We start from the raw sequence: 19,759 nt of genomic DNA on the forward strand, positions 1-19,759 counted from the left end.
AGTAATTACGACCAATAAATACTTAATGATAATCTTAAAGTGTCAATTCAACAAGCAGATAACTCAATGAAAAAAGTAAACGTTATTAATTTTATATTGTTGATCAAGCATAGAAGCTGAAAGACTGAACACATTTATATGTCTATGGAAATGTGTCGGTGAAAAGGCGTCCATTTTGTTTGATGTAAATGCTATCACTTGTTAATTGTTTTGCTCACACAAAGTGATCATTTCCATTCTTTGCTATCTGTTGGATTATAGTGTCGCTTCAGCGAACGCTTGCTTGCCAACCGCAACTCTAACCAAGATGGAGGATCAGGAGGGGGAGGCTGGAGCACAAGTCTTCTCATAGCAGCCGCTGCTATTGGTGCTTATACAGGATTAACTTCAGCATATGAGAATATAGGTAAGGACAGAAGAGAAATGCAATTCAGGCTAGTTACATAGAAACATATACCTCTGCAGTGCAAATTTGTAAACGTATTTAATTACAGCTGTAAGGTTTTTATATAAATTAAAAGCTCTTGCTTCAGGATAATTTTTAAGAGTAACAGCACAGTCCTAACATGCAAAAATACACATTAGTGTAGCAAAATATAAATAAGTCTTAGGTTTAAAACTATGGGCTTAAAATATGTTTGTATCTATGTAATATATTTATGGTATATATGTATTGTGCATGTTTAATATTGAATTCTTTCACACTTCCATGCAGTTTTGTGCCTATCATATGACCTATTTTAGAAAATAAAGCTAGCACTGGTTTTATGTAATCTTGATGTTCAATGGGTGACAAGTATTGCCTTGAATATTTATTCTAGATGAGCGTTACTGTAGCGTTTGGTATTTTGAGCTCCATAGACATCAAGGAATTAATTTGAAGTTCACCTTCAGTATTGACAGAGAAAAACTAAAAAAGTTCAGAGCATGAGTGTTCACTTAGAAATGCTGTAAGTCAGGGCGCTACATTAGGCGTAGCTCATCAATACAACACAGTACAATACACACCTTACAAAGACACATTAACATATTTTTGGCACTAATGGATCCCTTATAATTTGTTTTTCTTTATTTGGCCAACCTACTCCAGTGTAGTGTAGCTTCCTGAGTAGAATATCACATTAAGCACTGCTTTGACAAATTTGTTATCTAACAAATATTTTGTTTGGATTGTCTTTATTAAATCTATGCGAGGTTCGCTTTTTAAATTGAATTACTGAAATAAAATGGCGTTTTAATGACATTCTAATTTATTCAGATATTCAGAGTCTGTTAACAACAGTAAGGTGGCTGGAAACATAATCTCCTTTCAAAGTGCTCTAAAATCTTAAACTTGCTGTTATATTCATGTTAGACTTGGTGTCTTTCCTGGCAGTGAAGAATCACAAGGAGATGAGGAGAAAGAGAGAGCTGGAGCTGCAAAGGATGAACAAAAATGTTTGTATTTTACACAGTTGAGTCTTCATTTTACACTTTGTGTGTTAGAATATAAAAAGGGAAATGATGATGTTTCTTCATAGATAGACGTGCTGGAGAGACTCCTGGAAATTAGACAAGAAGTCTTCTGCAGCTTCATCATTCCAAAGTTTTTCCGGGAGCAGCTGGAGGAAGAGATCATGCACACAGCGGACACTTTGGTGTTGGAGCGCGATGTCAAGAAAGATTTGGAAGAAATCTTTCGTGTGGATGACAACTGTGCTTCTGATTTTCTGAGCGTAGTAACCGGAATTGAAATGAGTCACGGGAAACAAATGTGGGAAAAAACAGGAAAATGGAGGCGAGATCTTAGGAAGACCATTCAAGAGGAAGGCTTTGAAAACGTGAGTATGATTACAAATTATTTTATTTTAGCCTTGATATAAACAATATAACTATGAATATCAACCCAATCATGTACTGAAGGTTATTTGCTAATATTTCTCCTTGTTCGTCTACAGCTTCTTCAAGATCTATAGAGGTGCTTAAATGTTCAGCTGCAGCTTGAAAGGAACTTCGCCACAAAATTCACAACGTAACTTTTTGGGTGTTTGGTTAAAAATTATCTATAGTTATATGTTATAAAGCTCTTTTTGTTGCTTTTATTTCCCGTATCCCTAATTCAGTTTGGTGGCTGTCAGTTCAATTCCTATTAGAATCAAATTACATGTTTCCTGTCGTTGGAATTGGAAAAAGTAACCGCTAAGATCTTACACAATGTGACGTGGAAACAACTTGATAAAAATACATATTTTGTAACCTAAAACCTGAAAATAAACCTGATTATCAGTGGTGCTACAATGAAGCTAATCACATTTGAGCCCCTTAAATACTTGGATATGTTAATGTAAAGCTCTGTGACCTCAGTAATAGTCTTTTCTTTGTGGCATGTGGTTGTGGGTGAGGGGGCTTACAGCAGATGGGCAGGTTTTAGGGCCTGTGAGGGGTTTGAGTCTCCAATCAAGGCAACAATAGGACAGCTGAGAAAAGCTCCAGCTGCTGTTCAGAAAGTGAGACCCAGCAACAGACAACAGATGTGCTGCTGTTGTGGAAAAGAACAATGTTATGCTGTTATGAAGATTTATTCAGCTTAAAAACTGGGGCATATGTAGATGTGTGTGAAATAACAATAAAAATCTATCTAAAAAATAAATAGAAAGACAAACTGTGTTTTCTTGATTTATAAAAAAAGATGATGAGAAAACAAACACGGCATTTTTGTTTTTATCTTAAAAGTGTTTCAGAACTTTTCATAAAATGCTGAGTGATTTTATTTGGGGTTTTGATATGATGGTCCTGATTTATGGACAAAAGAAGAAAAGAAAAAGAATAATAAAGAAGACAGGAAAAGAAATAATGAAAGAAAATAAAAAGTAAAAAAGAGACAATGGAAAAAGAAGAAAGTGAAAATAAAAAAACTAAAAGAAAAGAGAAAGGAAAGCGAACAAATTTAAATGTATAAGTAAAAGAAAGAAAAACATACATTAAAAGTAAAGGAAAGAAAACGATAAAAGAAAAAAATTATAGATAAAAATTGAAGAAAGAAAAAGGGAAAACAGAAGAATCGTGACGTCACTGGCGGAGCTTCTCTCTCTCTCTCTCTCTCTCTTGCTCTTCAGTCTGACTCGAAGCTAACAACTAACCGGAACCGTAAAAATGCTTTTGGACCCATAAACAGAGTAACGGCGGCTCTGCTGGCCTCAGTCCCGGCTCTTTGAACTCTTATCGGGTCAGCTGGCCTGTTGCAGGGTTCGGGTTCTGGTTGCTTGACGGTGGACGGGCTGGATGGCCATGTAGCTCCGTTAGCATGTCTCGGCTGCTGGGCCACTTTCTCCACCGTTAGGCTCATTAGCAGCAGTCCGCCTGTTAGCGCTCCTCTGTGGGGGGGAATATCTATTTGTGTTGCAGTTAGATAACCGTATTTCATCTCAACATGTGTCGGAGTGTTGAACCAGCGGAGCTTATTCCCGTTATGAATCCTTTAACCAGCTAGTAAGAACCGCAGCGCTGCTAGCTGAAGCTAACGGGCTCGGATGTCTTTGTTTCCAGCGGCGCAGGTCAGCTGCGGCCGTTAGGGGAGGATTTTATGGAGATTTTAATGCGTTGAGGCTGGGATCGGGTGTTTTTTATTTTTTATTTTTAATGTGGTCAGCTGACATGCAGCGCTCTCTTCCGTGACCTTGGTAATCATCGCATCAGATCGATCAGAAAAAGCCCAACAGCTGGTTCCGACTCCAGGGTTATTATGGCCCTCAGTTCAGACTGCAGGCAGAGGGTCGTCTACCTGCTGCTCCTGTCAGGTAAGAGCTCACTTCCTGGGTTCAAATGGGTCAGGAAGCATTTGTTTAATCTCTGAATTAGTGTAAAATTAATCAAATTATTTAGTTATTGAGCTCTATTCTATTGTAAACAGATTGCACGATTAAATTACTTAATTTTTTATGGTGTCATCTCATTACAAACATTAAAATCTCCCCTCTAGTTTCGATTTTTATTATATAAAACTGTAAAGATCCTTAAAAATGGATAACTATTTTGTATTTCTGGTAATTGCTCCTTAATGTGATGATTTTTTTTAGGTCTCTGACAATAACGATAAATGATCCTAGTAGTTACTGCAATAAATGATAATATTTTCAAGTTATATATAATGGTTATGGCATAAAAATGCAAGAACATTTTGTTCTCAAAGATCAATAAACTTTAAATTCTAATGAACAAGTAACACTGGAGCTGGAAGACATTTTAAATATTCAAAAGAAATGAACAAAACAGAAACAACAGATAAAATGAATAATGAAGTCTCTGTAAACAAAACTGTCCTTAAAAAAAAAAGGCGAGTTGAGATTAAAACTCCAAAATGAAGAGTTTTATCATCCAGTTTTTGGTAAAAAGAGAGAAAAGCGACAAATTATATATGAAAATTATTGAGCTTGTTTTAATTTATGATGCGATTAATTGATTTGTTGCGACAGGCCTCATTATGTTGCATTGAAAAACCTTTAAATGAAGATGTGACTTTTCCTGGTAAATACTAGTTTCAGTTTTTTCCCCCTGATTTATGACAATTTTTTGTGTCTATTTGGATTTTTTGTCTACAATCTATAGAAGATTTTTTTTTAATGTGCTGGTTATTGGTATATTTCAATTTATGTAATTCAGTGCAATTTCTTTCATCTGAGGGTGCAATATATGTCATAAATTAGTTAGTTGTTTTTAATCAAACAGAAATTGGAGAAAATTTAAAAATAATTCCAATTTATGCAACAAAGTAAATTTGTCACCTTAAATTATTTTAAATTAACATTTTAAAAAAGTTTAAAAAGTCCCTGCTGTTAGTTTACAATTTAAGAGGCAGCTTATTTTAACTTCACATTCACATTTTTTAAAATAAAACTTTAAATTTTATTGTCACGTTTATTTGATCAGGTTAAAATTTGGCTGTTTTTTAAATAAATCACTGCAAAACAAAATGTTTAACAAAATGCTCTAAAACTGCGTGTTTTTGCAGTTTTTTATTAGTCATTTTTTAAAAATGAAGCTCTTGGTTATAATTAGGGCTGAAACGATTCCTCGAATGATTCGAGTACCTCGATTACTAAAATTCCTCGAGAAAAATTTACCTGCCTCGAAGCTTCGTTAATTTATGTTTTATTAGTTAGCGCACCGTGTTCCGGCCGGGACTTCATTTGCGTCGCGCGGAGCTCTCACTTCCGCCTCTGAGTTGTTGACAAAAGCTAAGTCTCAGCGGCATAAAGTCCAATCTTCAAGATTGGCCCGTGGGGATTTTATTGATTGATGATAATGCCCGACTTTTTATCGTTTTTGGGGAACCAATAAGCATCCTTAAAATGACTGGGGGAATGCCTGGAGTACGGCAGCATTTCTCCTCCGGGGCTGCTGGTTGAAAGCGAACGGCGGGAAGAGCGCTGAGGTGAGCGGATAGCCTGAACAGGGCGGGCGGCTGAGTAGCTGATGCTTACCGAGTAAATGTAGCTTTACCGACGAACCGCACAATAAATTTCATATCCCGGTCTGAAGAAACGGGTGGCGGAGCGCATCGTACATGGCTGGTAGATGAGTTTCTGAGTGTGACCAGTGAAGGTGTCGTAAATATCCCGTATTGCTTCCCCCCGTGTTCGTCCCCCGGTCTAACGGTTCGTCAGTCCGCTGGTCTATTTCCTCCCCTCCACCCCATCTTATGTTCGTTCATTCGCCCTCTCCTCCCACTCCAGGCGGCATTTCCCGTATTTTCAAACCCAAAGCGTGACAGGTTAGGTGGCAAGGTGAGTTTAATTAATCTATTAAACTCACTGAAGATGAATACATAAACTAAAAGCTGGATTGTAGACATTTTTTATAAGCATTTTTGTGAGCCTGCCTCTTTGTTATTAAATTCAATATAATTTCAGATTTTTCTATAACTTTTCTTCTGGTTAACTTAGAAAGTGAGCTATTATTGTTACAGGTTAGTTTTCTAAACTACAAAAAAGCAACTGTTAGGGATGCTCAAATATGAAAAATTGGACTGATATTGATATCTGATAGTAACACCGGTATTATGCCAGATTTACCAATATTTCATTTTATAATTTTTTTTATCCGATTACTCGATTAATCGTAAGAATAATCGATAGATTACTCGATTACTAAAATATTCGTTTACAACAGCCCTAGTTATAATAAAACTAAAGTATATTTTATTTTCTGCTCGGTGAGCCGACCGTAGCTCGCTCCTCACCATGCAGGTGTAACGCTGGACTTAAAGGTTCAGATCCACATTCAGCTCAGCGGTGACAGAATCATTAAACGTTCAGAAATCCGTGCTCGCTCTCTCTCTCTCTCTCTCTCTTGTTGTTGCATTAAGCCAGTGTTTACCAGTGAAATGAGAACGCCGTCCCATAATCCTCCACAGGAAAAGCATTAAAGTGATGCACTGCAGGGATATAATCAGATCATCAGCATAATGCTATTCATCGCAGTATTATTCTTCTGACTGTAATGTTTATTGTGGGAAATATTTCTTTACTTATTTAATAAAAACTTCATATTTTTAGTTATTTTAAGTGTTCTGCTTTGAAAACACAGATTGCTCTTTCAAATGAAGCTGTTTCCTTTAAGCATTTCTGGCTGATTACTATAATAAAATAATCTGTTGTTTGTTCTTTAGAATAAGCCTAATACGTCTGAATGTGCTGTTCAGTGTTCCCCCTGTTTCTCCCAGGATGCATTGCTTCTTCTCAGAGGAATGACAACGTCTACGTGTCTGGATTCTCTAACGGTGCGTTCAGAGTCTCTCAGCTGTCGGTGTTTAGCGATTCCTGCGGTGAAACTGTAACAGAAGTCGTCTTCCCTCCATGCAGCCTGCGGCGACGTGGCTGAGCTCCTGCGGGCGTCCAGCGGCGTCATCACCAGCCCCGGCTGGCCCTTCCAGTACCCGGCCAGGCTCAACTGCAGCTGGAACATCAGGGCCCGACCCGGGGACTCCATCACCATCAGGTGATAAACGCCACGCCGCAATCTAGCATGTTTCTGGGTGTTAATATAAATTTAAACCCTTCAGTTCTTCAGCATCAAGCTTGATCTTCACAAAGCCTGACCTGCTGATTCTGACTGATACTTTTCTTGTCTGAAGTGTCGCTAAATATAGCAAGAAAGTTGCTGAGATTGTGACAGTGGGGTGACTATTGTTGACTGTAAACGAGCAGACATGACCCGGTGGGCCGGTCCTTCAGTCCAGCCTCTGAAAGCAGAGCAGAAAAGGACAGAGGCAGATTTTTTTTTCCTTTGCTGAGGTGGATGAGTGTCTGCCGGCCACCAATCAGTCGTTTTGTCTGTTTTTGAATTTCCACAACAAAATGTCACTAAAAGTACCAACAAAATATATATTTTTTCTTGTCACTGGAAAGTTTCTGCTTTTATTACATCAACATAAAATAAGAAAATGTATCCACAAACTAAGAAAAATATAAGTAAATATTTATATTTATCAGCAATTAATGGTCTTTTTAGGTTGCAGCTCTAAGCGAGTTTTTTTCTATCTGAGGATTAAAAAAATGGATCCTTTGCTTATAAAGTTTTCAGACTCCTGATCTGAATCTCACATTTCTCTCCAAAGAAGGAAAGTTGGTTTTCCTGAATGTTTTCAGATGCATATTTGGTTGAAGTTGAGGGATTATTTTAGAAAACTGGCCTTTTTCTTGGCCGGCTGCTCGGTTCGTGATGTGCTTTTGCTCTTCCTGTGGTCGCCTGCTGTCCGTCTGTTCTGGGTTTATTTCAGTGCAGAGGTCAAAGTTCAGGCTGTCGTTCAGGCCTAAAGTTGAAGCCTGTTTCAGAGTTTGCTTTAGGAAACATTTCAAACCGTTTTTACTTCCTGCTTTTTATAGTTAATGTGTTTGTTTGTTAATGCTCTCAGTGTTTTCCTCAGAATTCTGACTTATTTTTCTCAAATTTTACTTTTTTTTCTTTTTCTTTAATTTTGGCTTTTTCACAGAATTCAAATTTTTTTCCTCTGATTTGTGACTTTAGTTTCTGACTCGTTTTCTTCTAGATCTGAAATCAATTCTGATTTAAAAACTCAGAATATTTATATTTTTATTTTTTCAGTGGCCTATTCCTCTCCGGTATTTTTCAGTCATTCTCTCCCAGGATGAAGAACATTTTTATTTATTCTCTTGCAGTTTCCAAGACTTCGACCTGCAGGGCTCTCACCGCTGCACCTCAGACTGGATGTCCATCAGCAGCTACAGGAGCCTGGACGGCCTGCGGGTCTGCGGCTCCTCCCTGCCGCCCCCCTACATCTCGTCCCAGGATCACGTCTGGATCCACTTCCACTCTGACGACGGCCTGGCGGGGAAAGGCTTCCGGCTGTCCTACATCACCGGTGAGGACGGTGCGCTCAGCTCTGGGTCCTTCCCGTCTCCATCATCCTGTGATCTCTGGCGCGTCGTCCTGTTTGTTGCGTAACGGCTGTTCAGAGAGCAGTGATGTAATTCTGGATTAGTCTCAGATTTAAATCCTCAGAGCGCGGACCAAATGGAGACGCCGGGGCAGCACGAGAGATTCCAGCTGCCGCTAATCGGGATGTTGTTGCAGGTAAACCGGAGGCGTCCAGCTGCGACGTGGACCAGTTCCACTGCTCCAATGGGAAGTGCATCCCGGACTGGTGGCGCTGTAACTCCATGGACGAGTGCGGGGATAACTCGGATGAAGAGCTGTGTGTGGACTCGCCGTTTTCCTTCCAGCCCTGCAACCTGAACCAGTTCCCCTGCCTGTCCCGGTACACCCGGATCTACACCTGCCTGCCCCACAGCCTGCGCTGCGACGGCAGCATCGACTGCCAGGTGAGAGTCCGGTTCAAAGCAGGCGACGCCAACAGAACCGATGGCTTAATGAACCCTTCTGGACCCATCGTAGCGCCAACAGTCCAGCCAAATTAACAGTAGCGTAATTCCACCACACTTTGCGCTGTGTGAAAAACTCCAACGGTCTGAAAGGGAGACGATGCGGTTTGCACTCCCGCCGGAGCAGGAAGTGAAATGAATCTGAGGGTCCACTCTTCGAATAGACGGTAAATTGTGAAAATAACAGCCAAATATTAAAAGTTCCAGTTGTTATGGAGAAATGGGCAAAAATATTTACTCACAGGACATTTAAAGAACTGGGTCCAGTTAAAATAAGCAAAAATATCCAGGCAGAGATTTGAAACTTAAGGCTAAAAGGATTAAGAGACACAACAGATTAATTCAGTTTTTTCTCTCAGCAGTTTTCCATCCTAATTAAAAACCGTTTCTGATTAAGTTCGTGTTTCTCTGTTCTCAGGATCTCGGCGATGAGATCGACTGCGACGTTCCCACCTGCGGCGAGTGGCTGAGGAACTTCTACGGCTCCTTCAGCTCCCCAAACTACCCCGACTTTTACCCTCCAGGAAGCAACTGCACCTGGCTGATTGACACTGGCGACCACCGGAAGGTAACCTTTGACCCCCTGGGCTCTGACAGAAATCTGAAGGAGAACCTGGGTGATCGTCCTGCTCTTCCTCCTGCAGGTCATCCTCAGGTTCACCGACTTCAAGCTGGACGGGACCGGATACGGCGACTATGTTAAAGTCTACGACGGACTGGAGGAGAACCCTCGCCGCCTCCTCCGGGTGCTGACGGCGTTCGACTCCAGAGCGCCCGTCGCCGTGGTTTCCTCCTCCGGTCAGCTCAGAGTTCACTTCTACGCTGACAAGATCAACGCCGCCAGAGGCTTCAACGTCACCTACCAGGTCGGCCCAGACTCGGTCCTAAAACGATTTTCACTCCTATTCCCGTCACGATTACAAACTTCCTGGACGATAAATTGTCCCAGAATTTATTGCGATAAACAATAATATTGTTTTGAAACCATTTTCAAGTGAAATAATGGCATGATGATGACAGAACACATTCTCAAAGATAAATAAACTTTAAATTCTGATGAACATTTAACTCTGGAAGTGGAAAACATTTTAAATATGCAAAATAAACAAAAAACAGAAACAACAAATAAAATCAATTCTTTTTTTTTAGAAAAAATAAAAGCTAGAAATTGGATCTGGTATGAAAAACTTTCCACATTTTATTTCTAAGCTCTCCTATTGTCTGAGATGTTTATCAGTTTGCATTGCATCCCTGTGTTTGTGTCTGAGCCGGTTCTGTTCTGCTGCAGGTGGACGGGTTCTGCCTGCCCTGGGAGGTTCCCTGCGGGGGCAACTGGGGCTGCTACACCGAGCAGCAGCGCTGCGACGGCTACTGGCACTGTCCGAACGGCCGGGACGAGCTGAACTGCTCGTCCTGCCAGGAGGACGAGTTCCCCTGCTCCAGGAACGGAGCCTGCTACCCGCGCTCCGACCGCTGCAACTACCAGAACCGCTGTCCCAACGGGTCGGACGAAAAGAACTGCTTCTTCTGCCAACCTGGAAACTTCCACTGCAAGGTGAGACGATCAGCCGACTTCATATAAAACTATGCAAATTTTATAATCGTCTTTGTTTCATCGTTTATCTGCCTGTGATTGTGAAGAGACATTGTTTCTTGCTTTGGGCTAAATCAGTTAATCACATTAATCAGTTATTGAAATAATTGTCAGTTAATTTAGTAATGAGTTAAATGTTTTCTGGAGTAAACTGGACATGTGATTTTCTGGAAAAACAACATATTCAGAGCAGTAATTAACCTAAAACTATATATATATGTAAGATGAAAACATCTTAAATGTCTGTAAACGTGTTTCAGCCAAAAGCTCCTCAGTGGAGTTTTTAGCTTCATTCAGTTCAAATTCACTTTATATCTGCTGAATTATTCATGCATTTCCAAAACTGGATAAAAAGTGATTTCAATGAAAAATCTGCAGATTTGTTTCCAGAATAATTTATTACTAAAGTAATTGTTAGTTGCAGCCTCAGAGTTTATTACGGTTTAAAAACACGTCGTGTAACTTTTAGCCCTTTTGGTTCTGTAGAGCTAATCTAGTTTTTTAACTTCCAGAACAACCGCTGCGTGTTCGAGTCGTGGGTTTGCGACGCGCAGGACGACTGCGGCGACGGCAGCGACGAGGAGAGCTGCCCCATCATCGTCCCCACCAGAGTCATCACCGCCGCCGTCATCGGCAGCCTGATCTGCGGCCTGCTGCTGGTCATCGCCCTCGGCTGCACCTGCAAGCTCTACTCGCTGCGCATGTTTGAGCGCAGGTGAGGCTTCGCGCCGCGCCGCAGGCTGTCGGATCTCTGCCGGACGACGGGTGGGGATAAAATCTGTGTGGTTGCCGCCGCAGGTCGTTCGAGACGCAGCTGTCCAGGGTGGAGGCGGAGCTGCTGAGGAGGGAGGCTCCGCCCTCCTACGGCCAGCTGATCGCCCAGGGCCTGATCCCCCCGGTGGAGGATTTCCCTGTCTGCTCTGGCAACCAGGTACAGTTGGTTCGGAGACGCATGACTACACATCGTTCAGCTTACTGGATACGTTTTCACTGCCCCTTTTCTGCATCGCTGCTCAATAAGGAAACAGAAAATCATCAGAACTGAAAGTTTGTCAGGAATTCAACAGAAACTTGATTGTGGAGTTACTCTCTCGATTAATGTCTTGCTTTAAGGTGACTTTATTCTGACTATTGAATATCTGCACGGCCTCTTGTACTCTCAGAAATAAAAGTAAAAATTTGATTAATGATTATAATCTGTAGTTTGTTCATCATTTAATCAAAACCTATCGACAAAATGACAATAACATTTTCAATTCAAAAACCATATTTGCTGTTAAATTATTAAATCGACAAATAATATATTTAACTCATATTTGTCTGTTATTTAGGTTGTTCAACAGTCACAAATTCAACTTTTAAATATTCAACTGATCATTAATTAATTTAGCTCGTTTGAAGAAATACTTTAGAAATGTGAACGCTGATATGATTTTGAGTCTTAAATCATAATTGAGAAAATTAATCATATTTTTTGACTTTCAAAGTTATAATTATGAAATTAAATGTCCAAAAAGGTCAGAAGTGAATGGATATTCTGAAAACTGTAAATCATTTATAGACAAATGAAAAACCAATAGCAAACTATTCTTTTCGAGGAATCAAATGTTTTCTAAGATCTAAATCAGAAATAGAAATGTAGGGCTGAAACGATTAATCACATTACTAGTGATTAATCGACCGTCAACTAATTTACCAAACGATTAATCGTTTTTAAAAAATCCATTTGCTGAAAGAACAACTCCATCAGAGCCAAAGCTGCACTAAAATATGTTAATTTTTAAAACGGTTAGTTGGAGAAATGTCCTGTCTGCATCCAGTCTCCCTTAGTGAAATGACCTTGTTGCTCAGCTGTGTGTTTTTAAATGGACCCGTCTGTTGAAGGTTTCCTCTGGTCCGTTCTTCCTCAGGCGTCGGTTCTGGAGAACCTCCGCCAGGCTGTGCGCTCTCAGCTCGGCTTCACCTCCATCAGACTTCCCTCCTCTGGCCGCCATCGCAACCTGTGGCGCAGACTCTTCACCTTCTCCCGATCTCGCCGCTCCGGTTCTCTGGCTCTGGTTTCTGCTGACCTGGAGGACAGTTCCGGCACTGGGAGCACTGGGAGCTCCGGCTCGGACCTGCTGTCTCCCGACTCCGACGACACCGATACGGAGGGCGAGAGAGGGCGAGGGGTCGGCGCCGTGGGCGGGCCCGTCGCCGCGCTGCCTAACAAAACCCCGCCTCCCTCTGCCGTGGAGGCCGTCGTGTCGGTGGCGGCGTCAGTGGCCTCGACACCGAGCCGAGACCGAGACCGGCCCAGAGAAACCCCGCCCCCATCCAGCCCGGTTACCGTGGTGACGTCCAGCTCTGATCCGGAGGCTTCCGAGCCCCAGCCTCCTTCGTCCACCGCCCTGCAGCGCCTGGCCCAGAACCTGCACCGCCTCGCCAGGAATCTGACCAGAACTAACCAGAACCAGCAGAACCAGCCGTGGACCAATCAAAGCCCACTGCGCCAGCTGGAGACGGGAAGAAACGACCCTGAGGCTGCTGAGCAATGGGGAAGCAGAGAGGAAGAGGAAGACGTTGAGCTCCTCATCCCTGTCTCTGACTCGGACTCTTCATCCTCCTCCTCTTCATCGCTAAGCGACATACGGCAGCCTCTGCTGGAGCCGCACCCGTCCTGCACCGCCGGCCCGGTCCACCATCATCACCGCGGCGCCAGCGGCCGGGGGGGGCGGGACGGCACCTGTGAACACTGCGGGATGGTCCACACCGCTCAGATCCCCGACGCCTGCCTGGAGGCCACGGGCAAGACGGAGAGCAGCGACGACGAGCTGCTGCTGCTCTGCTAGCAGGCTAGCCTGCCAGCTAACATGCTAACTGTCCAGCGTTTCCTCATTCATTGGCTACCATGCTAACTGATTCGCTAACAAGACAACATGCCAACTTCCAAGTACCATTACTAACACATCTCTTAAATTTACTCTTCTGATAGCTAACACGCTAACTTCAGGGCTGCCATTCTTTTAGACTGAAGCTTCATCATGCTAAGTCGCTAAACATGCTAACATGCTAAAATTAATTAACTCTTCATTTCTCACAAGCTAGCTAATGCTATAAATGCCACCCAGATGCTTTACTTCAAATAGCTTGCTAGCTAGCTAACACGTCACACAGGGCTAAAGCTACTAATTAATTTCTTTTTCAGTTTGTTAGCATGCTAGCTGGATTAAAGGTTAAAGATAAATGTACCAAACAGACACCTGGGTGTGATGTCACTGGTTCCTATTGGTACGACCAAAAAAATTAAAAGTTTTGTGGTTCCTCTGCTGTTCGTTTACCGCCTGCCAACCCCACATGTTCGGCCGCCATTTCGCCACTTCGCTGTTTTGTTACCCAAATTTCTTTGAGTATGAAACAGTGCTGTTTACCGTTAGACACAAGACTCCAATCAATAATATCTACCAGCAATAGGTCACTTAGCATTCCTTTGGTTTGATCACAACACTGCTAACAACTTTGCGTCATACATCCCTTATACTATATTATTAAATTCTCAGTGAGATTTGGGCTTTTCTTCTCACTATTAATTAATTTCATGAAAATACTCACATATAATAAAGGTGGTACAAATGTTCTTGTTCACAGGTACTAAATGAAAGTAAGAAGAGACTAACTGGTAGTCAGCAGAGAGGCAAAATTACCCAAATCCCACATGATCCTCATTCCCTCTCGCAGACAAATGGCGCTTCATCGTCTTCTCATACCTTAGCTAACACGCTAACTGATCTGCTAACATGCCAAGTAACATTATAAACACGTTTGCTTCAGGACTGCAATTATTTTTCTGTAAAACTGTACCAAGCTAACTCACTAAACGCGAGACTAACATGCTAACACAGAGTAACAAGTTAGCTCTTCATTTCTAACAAGCTAGCTAATGCTATAGATGCCAACCAGAGCTTTCACTTCAAATGGCTAGCTAGCATACAGTGCTAGCATGTCACACTGGACTAGAGCTTCTGTCTAATTTATTTTACAGTTTGTTAGCATGCTAGCTGGATTAAAGGTTACAGATAAATGTACCAATCAGAGTCTTGGGTGTGATGTCACTGTTTCCTATTGGTACGACCAAAAAAAAAACAGTTTGTGGTTCCTCTGCTGTTTGTTTACCGCCTGCCAACCACGCGTTCAGCCACCAGCCATTTCGCCACTTCGCTGTTATGTTACCAGTTTAACAGATTTTTTTTTTTTAGTATGAGAAGTTAAACCGTTAGACACAAGGAAATGTGGTCATAAGACTCCAATCAACATCTACCAGCAGTAGGTCACTTAGAATTATATTAAGAAATTCTGGGTGAGATTTGGGCTTTTCTTCTTGCCATTTAAAACAGAATTTCATGAAAATATTTAACTGTAGCAAAAAGTAAACTGGTACGCCTTGGCTTAAGGATATAGGTACACATTTTATTGTTTACAGATACACAGAGGTTGTCGGCAATGAGTCAAAATGACCCAAAGCCCTCAAGTTCTGTTGTTCATCGCAGGCAAACGTTCTGCTTAACGGTACGACAGTAAACCGATCCCTGACTGAACAGACTGATGGTTCTCCGTTGGCAAGAACGGAATAGTTTGATAAGGAAACCATACGACAGGGTGATTTGTGGGAACTCCTGATCAAATGGAAAAGTTTCAAAGGTCCCTCCATTTCTAAGGCTGCTGGTTGAGTCTGTAAGGGAAATGATGAGGATCATGTGACCAGTGGAGGTTTCCAAAGAGGCCTGCTAGCGGGCTGACTTTATTTTAAGTTTTATTTCCCTGTGGCCAATATAAACATCTTAATCTTGATTTTATGCTATTAGCCGTCAGCTGTTAGACATTGGGACAACGTTTTATCATATTACTGAATATAAAGCACAATGTCATTTTATTAACCTTTAGTTTAATATTTTTAAACTAAATCCTGACTTTGAGATCCAGGTCATGTGATCCTCATCGCGGTCTTCAAAGTTTTTTGTTTTTTTTTCCCCGTCCTTCATGCCGTTTTGTTCTGGATTGGAAAATTTGTCTCGCCCGCTCCAGTTGTTGGGTTTTTCTTCTCATTCACTTCTGACAGTTTCTAAGAAGAAATGAGACCAAAATGTCCAAGAAGAACCACAACTGGAACGGAAAGCAGCACCGATCACATCTCCATTATAAACGTTGTGTTTTTAGTTTGTGGCTCCTCTTTTCCCGACCCAGACTGAAGCCATTCAAGCGTCTGTATTTCTGATCCTCGTTACTGTTTTGGTACTCGGCTGACCTTGTGTGAGTGTGATTGTGTATATTTATTATTATTATTAATATTACTATGGTTATTATTATTGTGTTGTTGTGGAGCTGTTTTTTCTGACTTGCATGATCCAATTTGTTTGGTGTTTTTCTTTGAGTCTGTAAAACTAAAACCTGGTAAACTGCACTAAGGATTAAAAGTTCACATCAAGTGAGTTGACTCGAGAGATTTAATCTTCTTTCACTTCATTTTCACCAAATGCACTCCAGTCTGCCTTATGCAGTTATGGTAAGCAGAAATTACCTCCTGAATTAGTTTTTTTGGCATTTGATGTCTAAATTAGCAGGTCTGTTATTTGATCATTATTGAACATTTCATTCAAATAAAAAAAATTAAGCTAAGTTTCAGAGTACGCTCTAAAAACTCTTAATTTTGATTTTAAAAATCTATGTAAAATCTTTAAAAGTAAAGTCTTCTGTATTTCATGTTTTATAGTTTCCCTGCCTCTGCTGCCCTCTGCTGGTGATGTGTTGCAAAAAAGCTTCGTGTTATAACATTTCTAAGCAAATGAAACATGAAAAAAAGTATTTTCTCAAAATGCTGCTCATAAAGATGAATTTGAAGATTTATGCCTCTGTGGAGAAGAAAGGTAGAAACCAGCAGAGACCAAGAAGACGATCGATTAAAAAAAGTGTTTCAACAAAATAAGAAGCTAAAGCTTCGCTAACTTCACATGAATATAATGCTTTTATATTTTAAAATTAATTTGTGAGAAGTATAAACAATCACTTCTCAGTGTTACAGAGGGGCATTCAAGTGACAACTTATTAAAGCCACTGTAGGAAGAAAAAAATCTAACATCTAAGAACAAACGTGGAAATTTCTGTTTTAAAAGTCTAAACTGTTCAACCCTTAAAACTCAGAAATTTCCAAGATTTTTCTAGAAATTTTTTAATTAATCTTAAAATTTGATTTTTTTAATTTTTTGCAAACTTTTCAAACTAACAAATTTCCAGGGTTTTTTTTAATACAAAAAAAAAAAGCTTGAAAATATCTTGGATTAATTTCAAAATTAGAAATTTTTTCTTGCAACTTTTTGACTTTGTCAAACTAGATGTCCGCCCTGGACGTTCTGAAATCACTCGCTATGGAAACAGCAGGAGGGCAAAAAAAATGCAGATTTTCCAAAGATTAAATCTTCAAAAAACAAAAACTGAATAAATAAAACTGGTGCATCGCCCAGCCCTACTTGTAAGAAGATTGTTAGTTGTGGAAGAAAATTGTTTAATCCATTACGTGAAAAAGATTTTAACATAAGATGTAGAAAAAGAGCACCTTTTGTTCATTTCTTGTACCTTTTTTGTGCTTGAGTCACTTCTTGTCTGAACAAACAGAAGACATTTCAAAGGGAAATATGGTTTAAATGATTTGCAAATCATTGCATTCTGTATTTATTTACATTTTATACAGCGTCCCAGTTTTTTAAAACAAGGCTGTAGCAGGCATAGCAGCAGAACGTTAAACCTTACAGGACTGACGATGTTTTAGAGAACCTTCATGGATCTAAAGTCACGTTATGTAATCTCTGAAAAATGAGTCGCATGTCAGGGATATTTTACAAAAATCATAAATGAAACTATTTTCCAGTTTTCAGGCGACATTCCCAGGGTGTCGGTTTGTTTTCTCTTTTTTTTCCTGCTGAAGTTTCTGACGGTTTTTTTTTTTTCTTCTGATCTTTTTGTTGTTCCATGCAAAAAACACACCGCAGTAGACCTCCATGTTCCTGCATCTCCATGGAAACAGAGGCCGCCTGTCACATGACACAGAGGAGCTGCTGTGATTGGCTGGCAGCTGCGAGTCTTTTGGCCTCTCTTTTTCAAAGCATCTTTTGCCCAACCGGTCCCGCCCTCTCCTTGGCGAGGGGTGGAGCCTCCCTCCGCCCCGATGACATCATCATGGCACTGGTACGTCATCGTTGTGACATCATCATGCAGCATGCAGGAGCACAGGAGGGTCACTGCACCCAGCGACCGTTTGTCCCCTCCGGCTCGCCTCGAGGCCCGTTTGATGCGACGACGCAGTCGGTCCCGTCTCCTGATGCTACGATTTGCCGCCTTCGGTCTCCTTATTTGTTAGCGGCGCCAACGCCGGGTCCACCAATGAGGTGGCAGGAAACAGTTTGAACCAGCCAATCACCATGTTGGACAGGTCCAAGTCGTCCAGTAGGATCTGAGCAGCTCCCATGAAGGATTTATGATCCATGCGTCCGTAGTCGCCCCAGACGATGATCTGCAGTGACAGACATTTTCAGTTTTAAAGTGAATTTATATATATATATATATATATATATATATATATATATATATATATATATATATATATATAAAGCTCATACTTTGCAAACAAAATATATACAATTTACTTTATAAAACACTATTACTGCCTTTTATTGTGGAAAATGCTTGCATATATTGCATGAAAACGGCTTTGTTTTTATACCAGAGTCAGACCATCCAGGTGTTGTTTGTGAGCATAAAGTTTGTTTTAAAGCAGATTTTGCATTTTGTAGGTACAAACTGTTCTGACGTCTGTAGATGTTTAACCACGCTCACCAAACATTTTATCCAGGCTTTTGATCACAATAACTAGCTGTTGGACTGACTTGAAAAGCGGTATTGTAGCTTAGCTAACGGATGTAGCGTTAGGTTGATGCTACGGATGGCTAAATGTCCTCAGAATGATGTGTTGACTTGATTATTACTGTATTGCAGTTTAGCCCTCAAGATTAAAATAGTGACTGATTACGGATAGAAAAGTGAGACTTTCAGCTGCTTCCTTTCACAGCTACTGTGTTGCATATCTCCTTAATATAAATTACTCTTCATACAAAGATATTATAAACTGCTGGTTGACACCAAAGTGTCTCAGAGAAAGAATGCAGGTCAGAATTGGAATAGATATTTATACCAAACTCTAACAGTCCAATGTGGTGAATTACAGGTAGTCTTCTTTGTACAGAGCTTTTAAAAGTCCATGTAGGGTTCTCGTCTTTTAGGTCTCCAACATTTCTCCTAACCTCCTCTTTCTAATAAATCTAAAACTTTTGAACTCACATTCGAGGAGGACATTTTACTTTCATTAGGTTTCTTATTAACTGACAGAAAACATCGTCACTATTCTGCAGGTTGCAACTTCATTCTCAGTTCAAAAAGGCTTTATTTATTTATGCCACATTTCTTAACATCAAATGACACAAAAAGTGCAAATAATATTTGTAAGCACAATAAAATTTGACCTTTGACCTGTTTTTCTACTTTTTAAACAACAAAAGGTAGTAAAAAAAAACGTTAATAGATTGTTTTTCATCAATAATCCTCAGATTAGATCAATATTGTCCGTCACAGAGCTGTGAGTACCTGCAGCACTTTCCCTTCAGGATTTTCTTCAAACTGGAGCTGTTGCTGGTAAAGCGGGTCCAGAGTTTTTCTTGCCAGACGCGTTCGTCTCTTCAGCACACATTTCCCGTTATCCATTAAATACACTTTCACATAAGGTGCTGCAACACAAGCAAACAGAATCATGAGTCAGTCTGTAAAAACACACAAAAAGCTCATCTGCAGGAAGAATAGCTGCATTTCTGTCCTTTGTTAATAACATAATTTATTACATACACATGACATTTCTTCTCAGTTTTGGTTGTAGATGATTGTAGAAGACTGAAAAACTGTATGTGGATAAATTATAGATTCTTATATATATTAGGTAATAAAGGGGAACAGCATGTTGACATGTGTCTGTACATCCTGTCCTGTTTTATTAACGTTCTCTGGATAAATGCTACGTCCCACCACCAGGGGGAGCTGCAGGCTCTCCTTTAATATCAGCATCACTCCAGTCAGACTTATAATTCAATATTATCCAGTTATCATATAAAAAAAAATCCCTTTTATTATTTACAGTTTTATTAAAGTTTCAAACAAGTCATGAATTATTCAGCATGGATGGACAGAACCTCATCTATTACATGTGGATTTT

At 40.5% G+C, this 19,759-nt stretch overlaps 2 protein-coding genes across 3 annotated transcripts in view; one reads left to right on the forward strand and one right to left on the reverse strand.

The window, feature by feature from the left end:
- The first annotated feature begins 257 nt into the window (after positions 1 to 257).
- Positions 258 to 15,938, forward strand: lrp12 (low density lipoprotein receptor-related protein 12). Of its 2 annotated transcripts, none has more exons than XM_014984190.2 (14): positions 258 to 406; positions 1,376 to 1,437; positions 1,521 to 1,820; positions 1,938 to 3,776; positions 6,680 to 6,757; positions 6,840 to 6,975; positions 8,157 to 8,359; positions 8,572 to 8,819; positions 9,298 to 9,447; positions 9,524 to 9,745; positions 10,168 to 10,434; positions 10,986 to 11,188; positions 11,272 to 11,404; positions 12,384 to 15,938. In XM_014984190.2, the coding sequence occupies exons 4-14, from the start codon at positions 3,722 to 3,724 to the stop codon at positions 13,302 to 13,304; spliced, it is 2,616 nt and encodes an 871-aa protein (XP_014839676.2). In that variant the 5' UTR covers positions 258 to 406; positions 1,376 to 1,437; positions 1,521 to 1,820; positions 1,938 to 3,721; the 3' UTR covers positions 13,305 to 15,938. The 2 variants fall into 2 exon arrangements, with proteins under 2 accessions (XP_014839676.2, XP_014839677.2); XM_014984191.2 differs by having other exon boundaries at positions 6,701 to 6,757.
- A 1,199-nt stretch (positions 15,939 to 17,137) lies between these two features.
- Positions 17,138 to 19,759, reverse strand: part of rims2b (regulating synaptic membrane exocytosis 2b) — a 45,659-nt gene continuing 43,037 nt past the window's right edge. The window contains exons 38-39 of the mRNA XM_014984173.2: positions 19,141 to 19,280; positions 17,138 to 18,013 (exon numbers count right to left, since the gene is read on the reverse strand). Coding sequence (XP_014839659.2) covers positions 17,825 to 18,013; positions 19,141 to 19,280 — 329 coding nt within the window. The 3' untranslated portion in view covers positions 17,138 to 17,824. The remainder of the gene's footprint in view (positions 18,014 to 19,140; positions 19,281 to 19,759) is intronic.

The sequence above is a fragment of the Poecilia mexicana genome, unplaced genomic scaffold (genome assembly GCF_051168715.1).
Source record: "Poecilia mexicana isolate PSO_F unplaced genomic scaffold, ASM5116871v1 scaffold_11, whole genome shotgun sequence".
In the NCBI taxonomy this organism is placed as follows: domain Eukaryota; kingdom Metazoa; phylum Chordata; class Actinopteri; order Cyprinodontiformes; family Poeciliidae; genus Poecilia; species Poecilia mexicana.

What these genes read in the sequence shown, in the direction of transcription:
- lrp12 (XM_014984190.2), top strand. Translation starts at nt 3,722, where the DNA reads ATGGCCCTCAGTTCAGACTGCAGGCAGAGGGTCGTCTACCTGCTGCTC. An exon ending in CCGGCTGTCCTACATCACCG is followed by an intron (nt 8,360 to 8,571) that starts GTGAGGACGGTG and finishes ATGTTGTTGCAG; the next exon opens with GTAAACCGGAGGCGTCCAGC. An exon ending in ACGGCAGCATCGACTGCCAG is followed by an intron (nt 8,820 to 9,297) that starts GTGAGAGTCCGG and finishes CTCTGTTCTCAG; the next exon opens with GATCTCGGCGATGAGATCGA.